At 45.3% G+C, this 16623-nt stretch overlaps 1 protein-coding gene across 1 annotated transcript in view; it reads right to left on the reverse strand.

Annotated features, from left to right (window-relative positions):
- Pdia5 (protein disulfide isomerase family A member 5) overlaps positions 1-12885 on the reverse strand; it is an 88921-nt gene extending 76036 nt beyond the window's left edge. The window contains exon 1 of the mRNA XM_090345345.1: positions 12790-12885. Coding sequence (XP_090201471.1) covers positions 12790-12834 — 45 coding nt within the window. The 5' untranslated portion in view covers positions 12835-12885. The remainder of the gene's footprint in view (positions 1-12789) is intronic.
- Between the last annotated feature and the right edge of the window lie 3738 nt (positions 12886-16623).

A 16623-nucleotide genomic window follows, 5' to 3' on the forward strand; every position in this document is an offset into this window, starting at 1 on the left:
ATCCAGGCCCTGAGTTCAAGCCCCGTGACTGAGCAAAAAAAAAGGGGGGGGCGAGACAAATTTAAGCATCGATCATTAACCAGATGGCAGAGCACCACTTTTAATGAGGAATGAAGATCCAATCACAAAGCACATTTGGCGATCTCACCACTCATGTTGTCTGATGCCAATGTCTACCTGGCAGGCTGTGAACTAAAACTGGGCACCAAGAATTCGTTCTTGAATGGTGACATAGTGTGTATGTGGGGTGGGAGGAGGAACATAAAAGGAACACATGTAGGAATAGATATACAGAAAACAACAGAAAGAGACAGAGAAAGAAAAAGTATATTGAAATGGAAGGACAAGGGCTGGAAGCATGGCCTAGTGGTTGAATGCTTGCCTAGCATACACAAAGCCCTGGGTTTGATTCCTCAGTACTACAGACACAGAAGAAGCCAGAAGTGGTACTGTGGATCAAGTAGTAGAATGCTGGCCTTGAGAAAACCCAAGGTCAATGTACAGGCCCAAGATCAGAGTTCTAGCTCCAGGACTGGCAAAATAGAAAAAAAGAAAGAAAGAAATGGAGGGACAAAGGGTGAGCAAATGCAGTAGAGGTACTTAGTAGACACTATGTTGAAAATAACTATACAATTCATGGGCAGGGACCAGAAGGAAAAACTGATAAAGAAAAGGAGGGGTGATAATGTCCAAAAAGAAACATACTCTTTACCTCATTTAGAAACAGGAGCTCTTCTGTACATCACCTTTACAATAACAATTTTTTTAATATTTTGTAATTTTTTTGAAAAGGAACAGTCACAAAGACAGATGCATGGCCTGGGGTGTTCAACCCTTGGCTAGCTGCAATGAAAAAGACTAACGGTGCTTATTAAGAGAGAAAGAGGCCAGGTACTGGGAATACTATCTAATCATTTGGGCAAATATAAGAAGCAAGTACTGTTACTATACCTAGTTTAAAAGAAAACTGAAACAGGATTAAGAAACTCACTGTACTATATGGCTTTCACTCACCCAACAAAATACCTGAGAAAATGACTTACAAAATGAAGAAGGTTTGGGCCGGAAGTTTGGCCTAGTGGTAGAATGCTTGCCTAGCATGTACCAACTCAGGAGTTTGATTCCTCAGTACCACATACATAGAAAAAAGGCTGGAAATGGTGCTATGGCTCAAGTGGTAGAGCTCTAGTCTTGAGAAAGCCCAAGGACAATGCTCAGGCCCTGAGTTCACGCCCCAGAACTGGCTGGTTCCGTTCTGTAGGGTCCATCCATGACTGGGCTAACATCTTGTTAGAATGCCAAGAAGCAATGGTGGGGAGCTCATAACAGGATACCGTGTTCATACTACATAAGCCAGAAAGCAAGAGGAAGAGGAAAGAGGCTGAGGTCACACATTCCATGCAAGTGAAACCCCCAAGAGCCTAAAGATCTTGCAGTAGGTGCAACTTCCTAAAGGTTCCACCACCTCCTAATAGGGGACTGACTATGTCTTTAACATGGGACACACAACATAAAACTATAGTACTTGCTCAAGGTTACCCAAATTCAGACTCCAATCTGACAGGTCCTAGACAAACATGAAGAAGACCACATACTCTGTGGTTCATAACATAAATACGAAGGGAGCTGGATTTCTGGCATGTACCCAGCATCCCTAATCTAAACATCTGAATCCAAAATACTCTACAAACCATTTTCTTCTTTGAGATAAGGTCTCATTGTGTAGCCTTGGCTAGCCCAGAATTCAAAATCTTCCTGCTTTAGCCTCCTGAGTGGTTGGATTCCAGGCCTAGACCACCACACTCAGCTCCAAACAGGAAATTTTTGAGTTTTACATGAAAAGTAGATTTCACATTTGATACCACATGATATACAAGCACATTAAAAACAATACATAAAATCACCTTCTTACAGAACTCATGTCTATAGACCTTGCTGGTGATTCATGTCTGCAATCCTCCCAACTCAAGAGGCTAAGAATTGAAGATTATGGTTTAAAGCCAGCCCAAAAAGAAAAGTCCAAGAGACCAGCAAAAAGCCAGAAGTGAGCTATGGCTCAAGTGATAGAGCACGGGCCTTCAGTGAAAATGCTAAGGAATAATACCCAAGCCATGAGTTCAAGTCCCAAAACTGTCAAAAAATTCCTTCACACAATGTATATAAGCTGTATTTGAAAGATAAATGAATTTTGGATTTGGGTCCTATCCCAATGATGTTTTATAATGTATATGTAAACATTCCCTCAAAAGATCAGAAATCTCAAATACTTCTGGTCCCAAACAATTGCATAAAGGTCCTCTACTTGCATTTTGGCTCCTTTAAAGAACCAAACTGCCTGTTTGGGGCTACACAGTACAGCCCCCTCCCCCTTAACTTCCACTCCCACATTCCCCACAGCATAAACGTGGCTGTCAACAGGGACAAGGTGGTGGGCAGGACAATTGATCAAGAGTCTCTAAAACAAGGTTTTCTTATCCTGAAATTGCAACCTGCAGTACATTTAACCAAGACTTAAGTCCCTGAGGGTATTAATGCTTTAGAAAACATCTTCTAGAGCCAGGAGGGCTTGGGTGGCTGCCAGCCTGGCGGTGCCAGGTCTGTTAACAAGGAGGAATTGGTAGAGGGAACATTGAATCACAGAACAGAGAAGGGGAGGAGGAGGTGAATTCCCACTCCAGAATCCTGGTTCTGCATCAAAACTCTGTTAATTGATAAGAAAACAGCAACTCAAGTATTCATGACCCAGGGTGTACAGCCATGCTTTTACACTCATTAGCTCATTAAGCACTTTCCTGAATACAGTCTAAACATATGTTTCCATCCTCCAGGTCTCAACCCAAGAGCAGTTACAAAGTCAGTTCAGTGAGGGGCTATTTTTTAATGGCAGGAAAAGCAAGACATCAATGTATGCCTCAGGTAGCAAGATGAACTATGTGTTCAGCAGAACATTCACATCTGCTGGGTTTATGTACATACACATAGGATTATATTGTAAAATGTCTAAGTGTTTTCACAGGAACTTCAGTAAAAATGTTTGCAAAACTGCTACTAACCAGTGCTGTGGGAGGTGGTCCTACCCCATTTCAAAGCAGTGAGCAGACTGGCCTAAAACTAACCAAAGCCAGGGCCTGAACGTGGTCTCTGAGCACAGACCCACACCCTTCTTAACACACCTGTCCCTGAGAATAGCTCCCACTCCCTACAGCTCCACATAGAGCACAGCTGGAAAGGCCAGCAAGACTGAGTGCAACCAACTGAAAAGAGCCATCCTGACAACCATCTTTCCTCTGCTCCCTGTATGCCAAAATCCCTTAAAGGGAAAGCAAAACAGCTAGCTCAGGTCAGCTGTTGCCACAGTGGAAGGATAGGGTGACATAGCTGGTGAACCTGTGTCCCACAAAGTGGTGAAATAACTTTGACTGGCCAAAATACCCCTGCTACTCCAAATGAATGGTACTTGCTACATTTAGATTTCCATGTCCCCCAAAGACCCCTGGGTTAAAGGCTTTGTCCCCATCCTAGGGTATAAGTGGAAGGTTGTGGAACCTGTAGGACATGACACCTATTGAAAGGAAGGTAGGTCATTGACAGTGTTCTCTTGAGCACCATTTCCAGCAGTCATGAGGTGACCAGGCCTCTTCTGCTACCAATTCCCACCATCACTGTGCCCACAGCATTAATCACAGGTCCAAAGCAACCACACTGAAATCTATGAAACTGTGGGCTAAAGAGCCTTTCCTTTTAAGTTGATTGTCTCAGCTATTTTGTCACAGCCACAGAAACGTTAAACATTCTTTCTGTCTCTCTCTCTCTCTCTGTATGTATGTATATATGTGCTCATGTGTATACATACATATTACGTATATGTATATATAATTATTTGTTGTACTATAGCCAAAATAGTACAGGTTTACAAAAATTCAGATTCCTGGGCCTTACTCTTGAAGAAAGTCACCTCTGGGATGTGGAGGGCCCAAAACCTATTTTTTCTCATATACCCTAAGGGGTTTTTATTCATAGCCACTGGAGAAACTCTGCTCCTGACTCATCTTTTAAAAACTCTCACCCTGCTCCATATAACTAATTTAAGCTGTTCATTACTCCCCTATCAACTCAGCTAGAATTTTCCACTTCTACCCTTATTCACTCCATCATTCTGAAAGCTTCCCTGAAATGATCCCTCCCCCGTCCTAATAGAAAACTCTTGAATCCTGTGGGCTCTCCAGTTGCACTGTGATAGACCTCTTGACTCCACAGGGAACTCTCTATCTCCCATCTATGCCTCCAGCCATCCTCCCTCTCCCCATCCTTGTTCTACTCTTTCCTCAACCACAGGAGACCTTACCCACTCTCTAGAACAGTGCCTCCAAATTAATGTCTCCATTCTCATCCTTCCTTCTAAGAACACATCCTGATGTCCTACCGCAGTGGTGTCTGGAGTAAGAAGCCACATTACAAAGCTAATCCCCATACAAATAGATATGAAGGAGAGTCAAGGTTTTATTTAACTCTTTAACAGAGAACCCACAAAAATAACAAAATCAGGTCAAAAGAAAGGAAGGCTCAAAAAAAAAAGATTTCAGAAAGAGGATACAAAAAGTAATATTCATAAGACCAATGTCAGGAGAAAGTACCCTGACTTAAGATCACTGAATGTGATGCAGTAGCAGTGAGTTTGTCAACTGTATCACAAAGAAACAGCTTGCATCCTGCCTAACTCTGCATTGGATGACCATTAGGTAGGTTATGGTGTGCCACTAACAGGTACAAAAATCATTTTTCATTTCCAAGTTTTAGGAAATTTTTCTTTGTACTGGGATCTATTATATAAAAAAATTTGTTCTTTTCGGTTTTCAGGTTTTTGGGTTTTTTTTTTTTTTGCCAGTCCTGGGCTTAAGCTCAGGGCCTGAGCACTGTCCTTGGATTTTTTTCAAGGCTAGAGAACTACCACTTGAGCCTTAGCACCACTTCCGGCTTTTTCTAAGTATGTGGTACCGAGGAATGGAACCCGGATCTTGTGCATGCTAGGCAAGCACTCTACCACTAGGCCAAACTCCCGGCCCTGGTTTTCAGGTTTTTAATTTGTTGTTTTATGGGGATCAAATTCAGGGCTTGCACTCTACCACAGAGCTACAATCCCCACTGAGCTTGTTTCTTTTCTTTTCTTTTTGCCAGTCCTGGGGCTTGAACTCAGGGCTTGAACACTGTCCTTGGTTGTTTTCCTCAAGGTTAGCCCTCTGCCACTTGAGCCACAGCAGCACTCCTGGCTCTTCTATGTATGTGGTACCAAGGAATCGAACCTGGGTCTTCATGCATGCTACCACTAGGCCAAACTCTGACCCACTGAGCTTGTTTTATTTGGAGATATGGTCCCACTAGGAATCACTCTTTTCCTCTCATTCCATCAAAGTGTCCTTAAACTCCCATGGCATGATGGCAAGGCTAACCCCTAGTCAGAAGTGCTCAAAGACCGTGGAAGAGAGGGGTGTTCAGAGGAACTACTGGGAAAGCAGAGGCAGTAGGGTCTGGTGGGCTGCCCTGGGAAGCTACAGCCACCAGGGAGCTACAGAACACAGGCACTCCAAGAAAACAGTTGCCAATACATTCAAATGAGCCACTGTATGTCCCAATCTCTTCCTCCTTACCTTTGCCTTCCTGGCCACACACACTTCCTACTTTGTTAATCAGTGTTATCACCCCACATTTTGTCTACTGAGCTCTGCCTTGGGGGAGGGGGGGAGTCACAGTACTTACTCAACACCACTGATAGGGAATATACAAAAATGTTCTGTAAACTCTAAGGCTGTCTATAAAAATGTATCAGTTGTCATGATTCTGGTAAAGGAGCAAACCAGAGCCAGAGGCTCCTGGAAGCAGCTGCAAGATGAGACAGGCAGAAGGATCAGACCAGCTCAGCATGGGGAAGCACTGTTTTTCCTCCTGTCCCTGCTCACACCCCAGGATGCCAGAGGAGGGACGAAGTTCAGTCAATGTGAAGCTCTTCTCAGACCCTACACATCCGTCCTCTGGCTATAGCCTCAAAACCTACCACAAGCACTAGGCAAGATGCAGGAGGCCCCCAGAACAAAACCAAAAAGCCTGGGCAAAACCCTCTAGGGATTAGTGTGGCTACTGGATCTGTTCCCAAGAGGGGGTTGACTTTCAAAAGGGAGAGAAAGGCAGTGACTCAAACCCCCAGCCCTTCTGGATGCAACCTCTCCTCAGGTGTCTCCAAAGTGGTCTGGCAGAGAGGGAGCAAGGTCAGAGTCAAGAACCAGCTTAAGGAATCCTATGAAGAAGCCCAGCAGACAGAGTCCCCCACTTGGCACCCATGTCACATGCCTCCCATTCACATACCCCCTTTTGACCCTTTGCTGCCTACCACCTTCTCTTCCCACCTGCTCACTTCCCACAGGCTCCTATTGAACACCATGCGTGGATACAGGATTCCCACTGCTGCCATGCTCTGCACTGTGTGCTTTTTGTATTAGTTCTCATTTTCCAACTCTGCAAAATGAACACACAAATCTAAAAACAAAAAAAAGGCAAGGCTGGGCCCAAAGCTACACAGCTCCTCAATATCTGGCTGGCTGAAAGCCCACATTCTTTCCTCTACATCATACGTGTAGATAACAGGAAGGCAAGAGGAAAAAGGGTCACTTCCATCATGTCTCTCCAATCCTTACATAGCCAAGTCTCCAGAGCTTTGTCAGACATTTGAGGTCCTGCAAGAGTGGCTCATGCCTGTAATCCTATCTACTCATGAGGTTGAAATCTGAGGTTTGCAATTCAAAGCCAACCTGTGCAGGAAACTCTGTGAGACTTATCTTCAATTAAGCACAAAACAACAACAACAACTGCCCAGAAGTAGAGCTGTGAGTGTTGGCCTTAAGCACAAAAGCACAGGGACAGTGCCCACACTCTAAGTTGAAGCCCCAGGATGGGCACAAAAAGCAAACAAGCAAGCTAGAAATAAAGAAAGAATTCACCTTTCAGATCTTATTCCCCACTAGTATATTTAGATCCTTCTTCCAGTCATCTTAACCTATAGTTCTTCAATTCCCATATCCTAGTCTGCAACTCATTCATTCCACCAAACAGGCTTTTGTGCTGCCTTACTGACAGGCCCTGGGCTAGGTGCCAAGGCCATGGTAGCCAGACAGGAAGATTCCTAAAGTCACAGATCTCAAGAATGTGCCCTCCTTGTGAGGCCAGCTCTACCTCTCTCTTATCTGGTCACTAGGTGCTCACTGCCTGAATCCCAATAGTCAGCACTTGCCATTCAAATGGCACTCAGCCACAGCTCCCTGGCTTCATGCTACGAACGAAGGGTAGCCACAGCTCCCTGGCTTCATGCTATGAGCGAAGGGTTTGTTTTAAGACTTCCCCAGTAATGTGTTTATTTCTGTGGGAAAAGTGCACTCGGGGTTCCAATCTGCATTATAAATGGCAATTAGGTCCTCAGGCCAGCCCACAAAAGCCTATTAAATATATAATGACCACAGAGAAGAACAGAACCCAAGTGAGTACACCTTAAAAGCTCTACAGAGAGACAGGGGCAAATATCTGCCTCTAGCACCTTCATGGCCTGTTTCCCTGGAATCTGGACTTCAAGCTACCTCAGGAAAGCAAGCGGGACAAAGGAGACCAGAAAGGCAGAGGAGTGGGAAGAATCTGATTTATAATTCATCAGGCCCGGCTCTACTCCTAGCTCTGCCTTTACTGATCAGGTGGCTATGAGGCAGTCTCTTCCCTTGGGAACTCCATAGCTCTAATATATAGCAAGGGGAGTGGTTGTGGCCCAGGAGTCAAGGGCGTACCTAGTGTGCAGGTGATCCTGGTGTCATCCCCAGCACTGCAAGATAAAAGAAATAGAGGGGCTAATTCTCATACTTCCGAATCTCATGGGCTACATTTCAAAATTATATTTGTGTATATAATGTTATATATTTTAAAATAAATTTTATCAAGAATTGACTTTTTTTTTTTCTTTTTTGCCAGTCCTGGGCTTAAGCTCAGGGCCTGAGGACTGCCCCTGGATTTTTCTCAAGGCTAGAACTCTACCACTTGAGCCTCAGCACCACTTCTGGCTTTTTCTAAGTATGTGGTACCAAGGAATCAAACCCGGGTCTTCATGTATGCTAGGCAAACACTCTACCACTAGGCCAAACTCCCGGCCCCAAGAATTGACTTTTTAATAGGAAATCATGAGGTATTACTACAAGCCCTGAGAAAAGAGCTCAGCAACAGTGCCCAGCAGCCCAGTGTTCAAACCCCATGACCCCCCACAAAAAAAAACAAAAACAAAAACAAAAAACCATTCACCATTACTGTATTTCCAAAACTGGTCACAGACCAGGTCTAGTCCTTGCCTGCCATTGGACAACTACTTAGCTGGGGGACTAACAAGCCATTTCTGCACCCTAGGACTGCATGAAGTCTGCATGGCAATCAGCATGGCCATGCTAGGTAAGGATCCACAGCAGTGAAGAGCGGGGGGCCTCCTTAGCCTGTGAGCTCCTCAGACTAATTGTGCTGCTTTTTACCCAGGTATTAGAAGACTGAGGAACAGCTTACAAAGAAGCTTAAGAAAAAAATAAGAGAAAATGACCTCAGCTAAGTTTAGTGGCTCAAGCCTGTGATCTTAAGAGGCATAAAGGGAGTTGAAAGGAGAATGATGATCTGAGGCCAATCTGACAGAAATAAGTGCAGACTCCATCTGAACTTATATATTGGCACTTTGGTATATACCTGTTATCCCAGTCACAGGGAAAGCACAAGGGATGGGTTGCATTGCCAGCACTGTCAGACTAGCCACATGAATAAGAACAAGTAAGAGGATCAAAGCCCTGGTTAGCTAGGTCATCATATAAGGCCTCAAAAATAACAAAAACAAAGTAGGGCGTGGTGGCTCATGTCTGTAATCCTAGCTACTCAGGAGGCAGAGATCAGAGGATTGTGGTTCAAGCCCTTGAAACTCTTATCTCCAATTAATCACTAGAAAACAGGAAGTAGCAGTGTAGTTCAAGGGGTAGGGTGGTAGCCTTGAGCTGAAGAGCCCAGGGACAACACCTCAGCCCAGACTGACAATAAATACATAAATAAATAAATACCAAAACAAAACAAAAAACAAGGGGAGGGGGCAGTGAATGCTCAAGTAGTTGAACACCGACCAGGCGGGCCTGAGAGCCTCCAGTACACTGAAAAAAATTTTTTAATTTTTCTGATTACAAAGTAATACATACATATTCACTTGGAAAACATAAGAAAGCATAAACAAAGATTTATATAAAAGTCATCTACCACTCCACCATCTGGAATAACCATTTGAAATTTCCATGCACGTTACTTATTCACATAACTTCAGCTACTTTAGGGTTTGATTTCATATCCTGCTTTTCATATCTGAGCATTTTTCCTTTTCTTTGGATAGTCTCCATCAATAATTCAGCATACCTTAACAATAAGCATTACATTCTAGTAAATATAAATATTCTTAATAAGCTTTGCAATGGATGGAAAGTTTGTGTCCCATACTAAATTTCTATGTTAGGGTCCTAACTTCAGTGCAAATATTAGGAGATAAGACCTTAGAGAGGAGGCGAGGCCATTAGGGTAGAGTCTTCATGGATGAGATCAGTGCCCACGAAAAGGGACTCAAAAAAGCTCTCTAGTCCACACAACAATCCAGCAGTCTGCAGCCAGGAAGTGGGCCCTCCCTAGAACCCTATCAGGCTGATATCCTGCTCTCAGACTTCCAGCCTCCACAACTGTCAGAAAAAAAAAAATTACAAACCTCTCTCTATTTATGGTATTTTTCTTACAGCTGCTCAAACTAACAAACATTGTTCTCCTTAGTATGAACAGGCCAGAAGTTACTCAACCATACCACTATCACTAAGGCATTTTCATGTTCTTGCTATTGTAAAACAATAAAATAAAATAAAGGGGGGGGGCAGGAGTGTGGCCTAGCATGCATGAAGCCCTGGCTTCCATTCCTCAGTACCATATACACAGAAAAAGCTGGAAGTGGTGCTATAGCTCAAGTGGTAGAGTGCTAGCCTTAAGAAAGCTCAAGAACAGTGCCCAGGCCCCGCATTCAAAACCCAGGACAAGACCCAGGGCTAGGAAAAAAAAAAAGTGGCTGCCGTTTATATAGCAATTTCTCTTGCACAAGGATGATAGCTCCAAGACCCTCACTGGTTGGCTAAAACTACAGATTGTACTAAACTTTATATATCCATATATATATATATATATATATATATATACACACTGTTTTACTTTATACACACATACCTTTTTTTTTTCTTGGTTATGGGGTTTGAAATCAGGGCTGGGGAACTGTCCCCTGTCCCTGAGCTCTTTTGCTCAAAGCTAGGATCCTACCACTTTAAGCCACAGTGTCATTTCTAGTTTTCTAGTGGTTAACTGGAGATAAGAGTCTCATGGACTTTCCTGCCCTGGCTGGCTTTGAACCACAATTACAGAAATGAGCCACAAGGGCCTGGCTACACAGACCTTCAATAGGTTAACAACACTAATAGTAATAAAACAGGACAATTACAATTACACTGTGATAGAAGTTATGTAAATATGGTCTCGCTCAAAATATCATATTGAATTGTACTTTTTCTGTTGACCACAGGTAACTAAAGCCATGAAAAGTGAAACTGGACAGCAAGGTTTTGGACTTTCCTTGGGTCACAGCCCAGCATTAAGCACACATCAGCCCTCAGTAAATACTGAGTGACCCAAAGGTGACCAGTATGCTCCCAGGCACCCGGGAAGCCTTATCAGATCCACACTGAACTTAATTTATAGAGCCTTATCCCAGAGACAGCAGACACTCATCATTTGCTCCCACAGGCTCACTCTCTCCACCTTGCACCTGCTAAACCAACTATAGGCTTAAGGGAAGGAGAGACTATAAATTCCTCAGGACTCCCGGCTTCTAGTGCTGGGCGAATCTCCAGCTCTTTTACACCACCTGGGAGAGATCTCCACTGCCTAACTAACTCCCAAACTTCACATTATGCTCAGCCTGTCTTAGGAAGGCTGGGTTGACACTCACTCTTAATTTAAATATATGATTCCCATTCAATGGAGGGTCTCAATAATTAGGGCACTAGTACTAGCATGTTGGCCCAGCCCAGGGCAACAAACTCCCTCACACAGACCAGGCACAATGTGTATTTTGCTTGTTACCCCAAATCCAACCCTGTGCCAAGCAATGTGGTTGATAAATGCTTACTGAATGAAATGTCAGATGCTGAAGGCATTTGTTTCCATGGGAGGGAAAGAAAAGAGAATTTGAAACCCTCACCTTCTCACAGAATTCAACAGCAAGCAAGGGACTGACAGGGGCCAGGCAGGAGATGGGCCCCATCTCCTGCACAGTTCTGCCTGTCATGGAGACCCACCCAGACAACTGGCTCTGGTGGCAAACAATATGTATATACGCAGATACTGTGAAGGACAATGTTCCACTCCAGTCTCCCTCTCTCAGTCCTGGAGGGAGAAGGGCAGAAGAGAGAACCGAGAGGCTCCTTCTCCATTCACTTCTAGCAACACAAAAATAAAAGCCTCTCCTCCCCAGAGATCCGAAATGGACAAGACTCAGAAATGTGAGTGTTTACAAGAGATACAAGGCACACTTTCTCCTCCCAGGTGATCAGTATCCTTGCCACACTCAAAGGGAAAAAGAACTGAAATATCTGGAGGAAAAAGAACTGAAATATCTGGATTGGTTGAGAGTGCCAGAAGCAGGAAGTTTCTTGAAAACTTGGGAAGGGGATGGAGTGGAGTGGGAGACGCCAGGATAAGGGAGCTCAAAAGTTACTGGCTAGAGAAAGAAGGCTGGAACATCCAGCCACACACCCAACACTAAGGCCAAGCAAGGCCAAGCCCAGGTCTTCAGCTCCCCGGCACACCCATTCTGACCACAGAGATGCCTGGAAGACACCCCACCACCACCACCACGAGTAGCAAATTCCACTCCGTTAGCTCATTCCTCCCAGCATCCTGACCCACCGCTCAAGCACTCATGTATGATTTTGCAGTTTGCATTGCTTCCTCCTCTGACTTCTCATCTGACCCTCCTCGCCACCTCACAGGAGAGGTACCCTTTCCGTCCCCATCTCACAGGAAAGGCGATGACACGTTAGATGTCACTTGAAAGTGACCGCGCGGTTCCTGGGCAGCTTTAGACCGGTGTCAGGGGTCAGAACCCATGAGGGGGGCAGGGGTGACGACCCCACTGAGTCCGCAGAGCCTGGCCCGGGGGAGGAGGCAGTGGGAAGCCACAGTTTCCCGAATCTCTTGGGGTGGAAACCAAGAACGAGGATGGCCCTAAAATAAGGTTTCCGGCAGCGCAGGTGGAAAGCACCCCATCCCACCGGGCACTCACACAGGTGCAGGGCCCGGAGACTGGGGCGAGGCGCACCCCACCCCCAGCCCGCCAGTGTCCCGCCCTAGGCGAGGGCGCCCCTGCCCCGGACCTGCGCCCCACGCCAACTTGTGGCCCGGCGCGACCACCCAGCAAGGCACCGCCCGGCGCCCAGGGCTACCTCCGGACCCCGCGTCCGCGAACGCCCGGTGGGAAGACCCCGAAAGAGCCCGGGAGCCCGCCCGCCGCCACCTGCGCGGCGCGCACGCCCTCACCCCGGCGCCCCGGGGCAGCTCCGCACCGCCCGGGAAAGGCAGAGGGCTGAAAAGCCGGCCGGCACGCGGGGCGCACGTGCCGGCCCAGCCCGGAACCCCCGCCCGGACCCCAGCCCTCGCCCTCACCCAGATCGCCAGCAGCAGCCCCCACGCCGGCCCGGCCCGTGCCATCCCCGCCGCCGCCGCTCTCCACTGTGGCTCTCGCGCCCACTCGCCCGCTAGCTCTGCCGCGGCCAACCGCCACAGCCACTTCCCAGCCGCTCCCCGCCTCCGAGTTCCCGGTGCCACGTCTGCCAAAGCATGCGCACCCAGCTGGGCGGGGCGGCCGCGGGGTGCATGCCGGGAGTTGTAGTCTGCCCACCCGGCACCTCTGGACTGGAACTCGGTCCCAGGATACCAGGGTAACCGCTGGATGAGCGCGGGGAGGCAGAGGAGGAGGGAAGACACGTCATTTGGGGGCCTAACTCTTGTGTTCCAGACTCAGCAACTCACTCTGCTCACAGAAGTTCACTGTCCCCACGTAGAAGATTAGCAGTAAGTCCACAGAAGATTCTAAGTCATTTGATTGCGAATGGTGGCATTCATGGTTTGTGGAGGGGAGGAAAAGCCCTTATCTCTGCCTCCTTTCTTCAGCAGAAATTGAGCTATTGGAAAACGTTTGGCGGATTCTCAAAAAAAACAAATAAACAAACAAAAAAATATCTGGGCATAGATTACCGTATGACCCAGACCTTCCTTACCTTAGGCATATACTAAAATAATTAAATACACGTTAAAAACTTGGATTCAATGTTCATGTCATACCAAAGCCAAAAAGTAAAAAGGCAAATGTCCACAAGGGAGCATGAGTAACAAAATATGATACATCCACACAACGGAATATTAGTGAGCCTTCAAAAGGATGTGCTAATGCAAGTTACCATATGCACGAAGACATAATGTAGATCACATACTGTATGATTGCATTTATATGAGTCATCCTTAATAGGTAAATGATAGAGACAGAAAGGTTGAGGAGGAAATGGGAATGATTGTTTAGCATCTCCTTTGGGGATGGAGTAAAATTTTGGAACAAGATAGAGATAATGGTTGTACAAGATTGTGGTTATACTAAATATCTCTGAATCATACACTTTCTTTAAAATGGCTAATTGATGTCACAGAATGCTATCTTAAATGTAAAAAAATACCTGGAGGGACAAAGGGTGACAAATGCAGCAGTGATACTCACTAGACTTGAAGTTGAAAATGAACAACACAATTTGAGAGTGGGGACAGGAGGGAGAAACTGGGAGACAGCAAGGGAAGGGCTGGCATTGTCCAAACAATTTTGCTCTTTACCTGAATTACCTAACTGTAACCCTTCTGTACATTACCTTTATAAGTACAATAAAATTTTAAAGAGAAAAAAAACACCTTGAGGTGGTATGCAAGTGTACACAAAAGATTTAAGGGAGAACTGAAATGGTGTAATTACTTAGAAAGGCTAACAAAAGAAACACCAGGAAATGGGTGCTCAAAAGGGAAAGGGTGGATCAAAGTGAGAGTGGTGGATGAATGAAGAGAGAAAGGGAGGGGAATATGGTCATAAAATCCAATGCACATCCTACAAAATTAAGAAAAATGAGGGAAGGAATAGAATGGGATGGGCTGGAGGAAATTGATGAAAGAGATGACATTAATCAAGATGCAGTGTATTCATAAACTGCTCTATTGAATGGCAACAAAGACTATGTGTATGTGCAAAAACTCAAACTCCTTCCATTCATGCATGCAATCAGTTCTTCATTTAAGAATGCTTGTTGGGGGCTGGGAGTTTGGCCTAGTGGTAGAGTGCTTGCAGAAGACCCGGGTTCGATTCCTCAGTACCACATACATAGAAAAGCTGGAAGTGGTGCTGTGGCTCAAGTGGTAGAGCTTTAGCCTTGAGGAAAGCCCAAGGACAGTGCCCAGGCACTGAGTTCCAGCCCCAGGACTGGCAAAATAAATAAATAAATGCTTGTTGGACATCTTTCCCCTGAAGCAGAAGATACACATTTCTCAGGAGTAGGATAAATATAATACCAAGTACTAAGAAGTGCAGACAAAGATAAGTTGGTGATGATGGGTTAAGTCTTGCCCACTGTCTAGAGGTCCGAAGCCAAAACTTAGACATTAATTTGACTTACCTCCTGTTCCCAACATCCCATCCTACCCCTCACCAGTTCCTCTCTATTCTGCCTCCAAAATACTACTCTTCTGCCACCTCCTCCTTCCAGGTCATCAACAAGTCTCACCTAGGCAGGAATAGCAGTCTCCTAAAGCAAGGCTGCTTCTTATCCAACAATCCAGGCGGCAATGCCATTTTGGGTCTTGCTTGCCACTTCCCTAAAGCCCTCTAATTGTTTACCATTAGCCCGATAATGAAAGTCCTCTATGACCTACAGTGCAGCAGCTCCTAGACCCCTCCCCATCATACTCAACTCCAGTTTCACACATGCCAGTTCCTGCTCCTCCCCTTCTAGGAGCAAATCAATTCCAGACCTTAAAGCTCTTCCCATCTTCTGCCTATCTGCGCCTTTGCTTCTAACTCTTGGGTGTTCTATCAGCCCTCTATCAGAGAGGCCCTTTAGAAAAGACAATTTTATCTTCCCATTTTGAATGGCCTCATTCCCCAGCACACGTTCTGTCAGTGCCTTGCTCACTGCATACCACAGTCTGCAATTTAAAAAGCAGCACTTTGTATCTGGATTCTATATCCACAATCAACTGTGGATTAAAAATACTTTTAGTTTTTTTTAAAGCAACTACTAATGTGAGCAGACTTTTCCCTCTTATCACTAGTCTGTAAACAATATAGTAGAGCATCTATTTACATAGCATTTGCATTGTATTAGGTGATATAAGGAATCTAGAGCTGATTTAAAGTATCCTGGAGAATGTGCACAGGTTATATGCAAAACTGTGCCATTTTATATAAGGGACTTTGGTTTCTGTGTGCTATTCTGGGACCAGTCTCCCATGGACATTGAGGGACTACTAAGTCATTAGCTTTGCTGTCTGTTCCTCCCCTTCCTGGCTCTCTTGTCAGGACCTGAGCCACAGGTGGTTTGCCATCCTGTTTTGGTGAGTAAATAACTGGATGAAATTCTGGATAGGGTAAGGATTTCTTTCGCATGCTCTGTTCTGCTCTGCAGCCTCAGGCCACCATCTGTATATAGGTAAGAGCCTCATACCTTTTCTCTGTGGGTCTGATTTTCAGCTGAAAAAATGAAGCAACTGGTAAAGACAGAAAACTATAGAGCCCTTGCACGTTACTAATGGGAACATAAATTGGTTTAACGACTTTGGACCACTCTACCTGTACAAAATATGTCCAAAACTGTTTATTGTTTAGTTTAATCAAAGGAACTATCACAAGCTGAATTGTGGTTCCCCATTCATATGTTGTAATCCTAACTCTCAGTACTTCAACATGTAATTATATTCGGAGACTTTAAAGAGGTGATTATGGTTAAATGTTGCTATTGAGGTAGGCCCTAATCCACTGTGACTAGTACCCTGATTTTAACAAAAGAAAAAGAAAGACAGAGAGATATGGAGGGAGGGAAAGAGGAAGGGAGAGAGGGAGGGAGGGAGGAAGGGAGGGAGGGAGGGAGGGAAGAAAAAAATAGCCAGGCACTGGTGACTTTTACCTAGAGTCCTAGCTACTAAGGAGATTGAGATCTGAAGATTATGGTTCAAAGCCAGTCCAGGCAGGAAAGTTGGTGAGGCTCTTATCTCCAGGTAATCTCTCAAAAACTGAAAGTTGAGCTGTGGCTCAAAATGATAGAGCACTGTCCTTGAGAATAAAAGCTCAGGGACACTGCTCAGGCCCTGAGTTCAATCCTGATGACCACCACCAACAACAACAACAAAATTAGGACGCACACGTAGAGGAAAAGCCATGTGAAGACACGGAGAAGATGGTGTCTTCCAGCC

The sequence above is a fragment of the Megascapheus bottae genome, chromosome 1 (genome assembly GCF_031878675.1).
Source record: "Megascapheus bottae isolate mThoBot1 chromosome 1, mThoBot2.hap1, whole genome shotgun sequence".
NCBI classification, from domain to species: domain Eukaryota; kingdom Metazoa; phylum Chordata; class Mammalia; order Rodentia; family Geomyidae; genus Megascapheus; species Megascapheus bottae.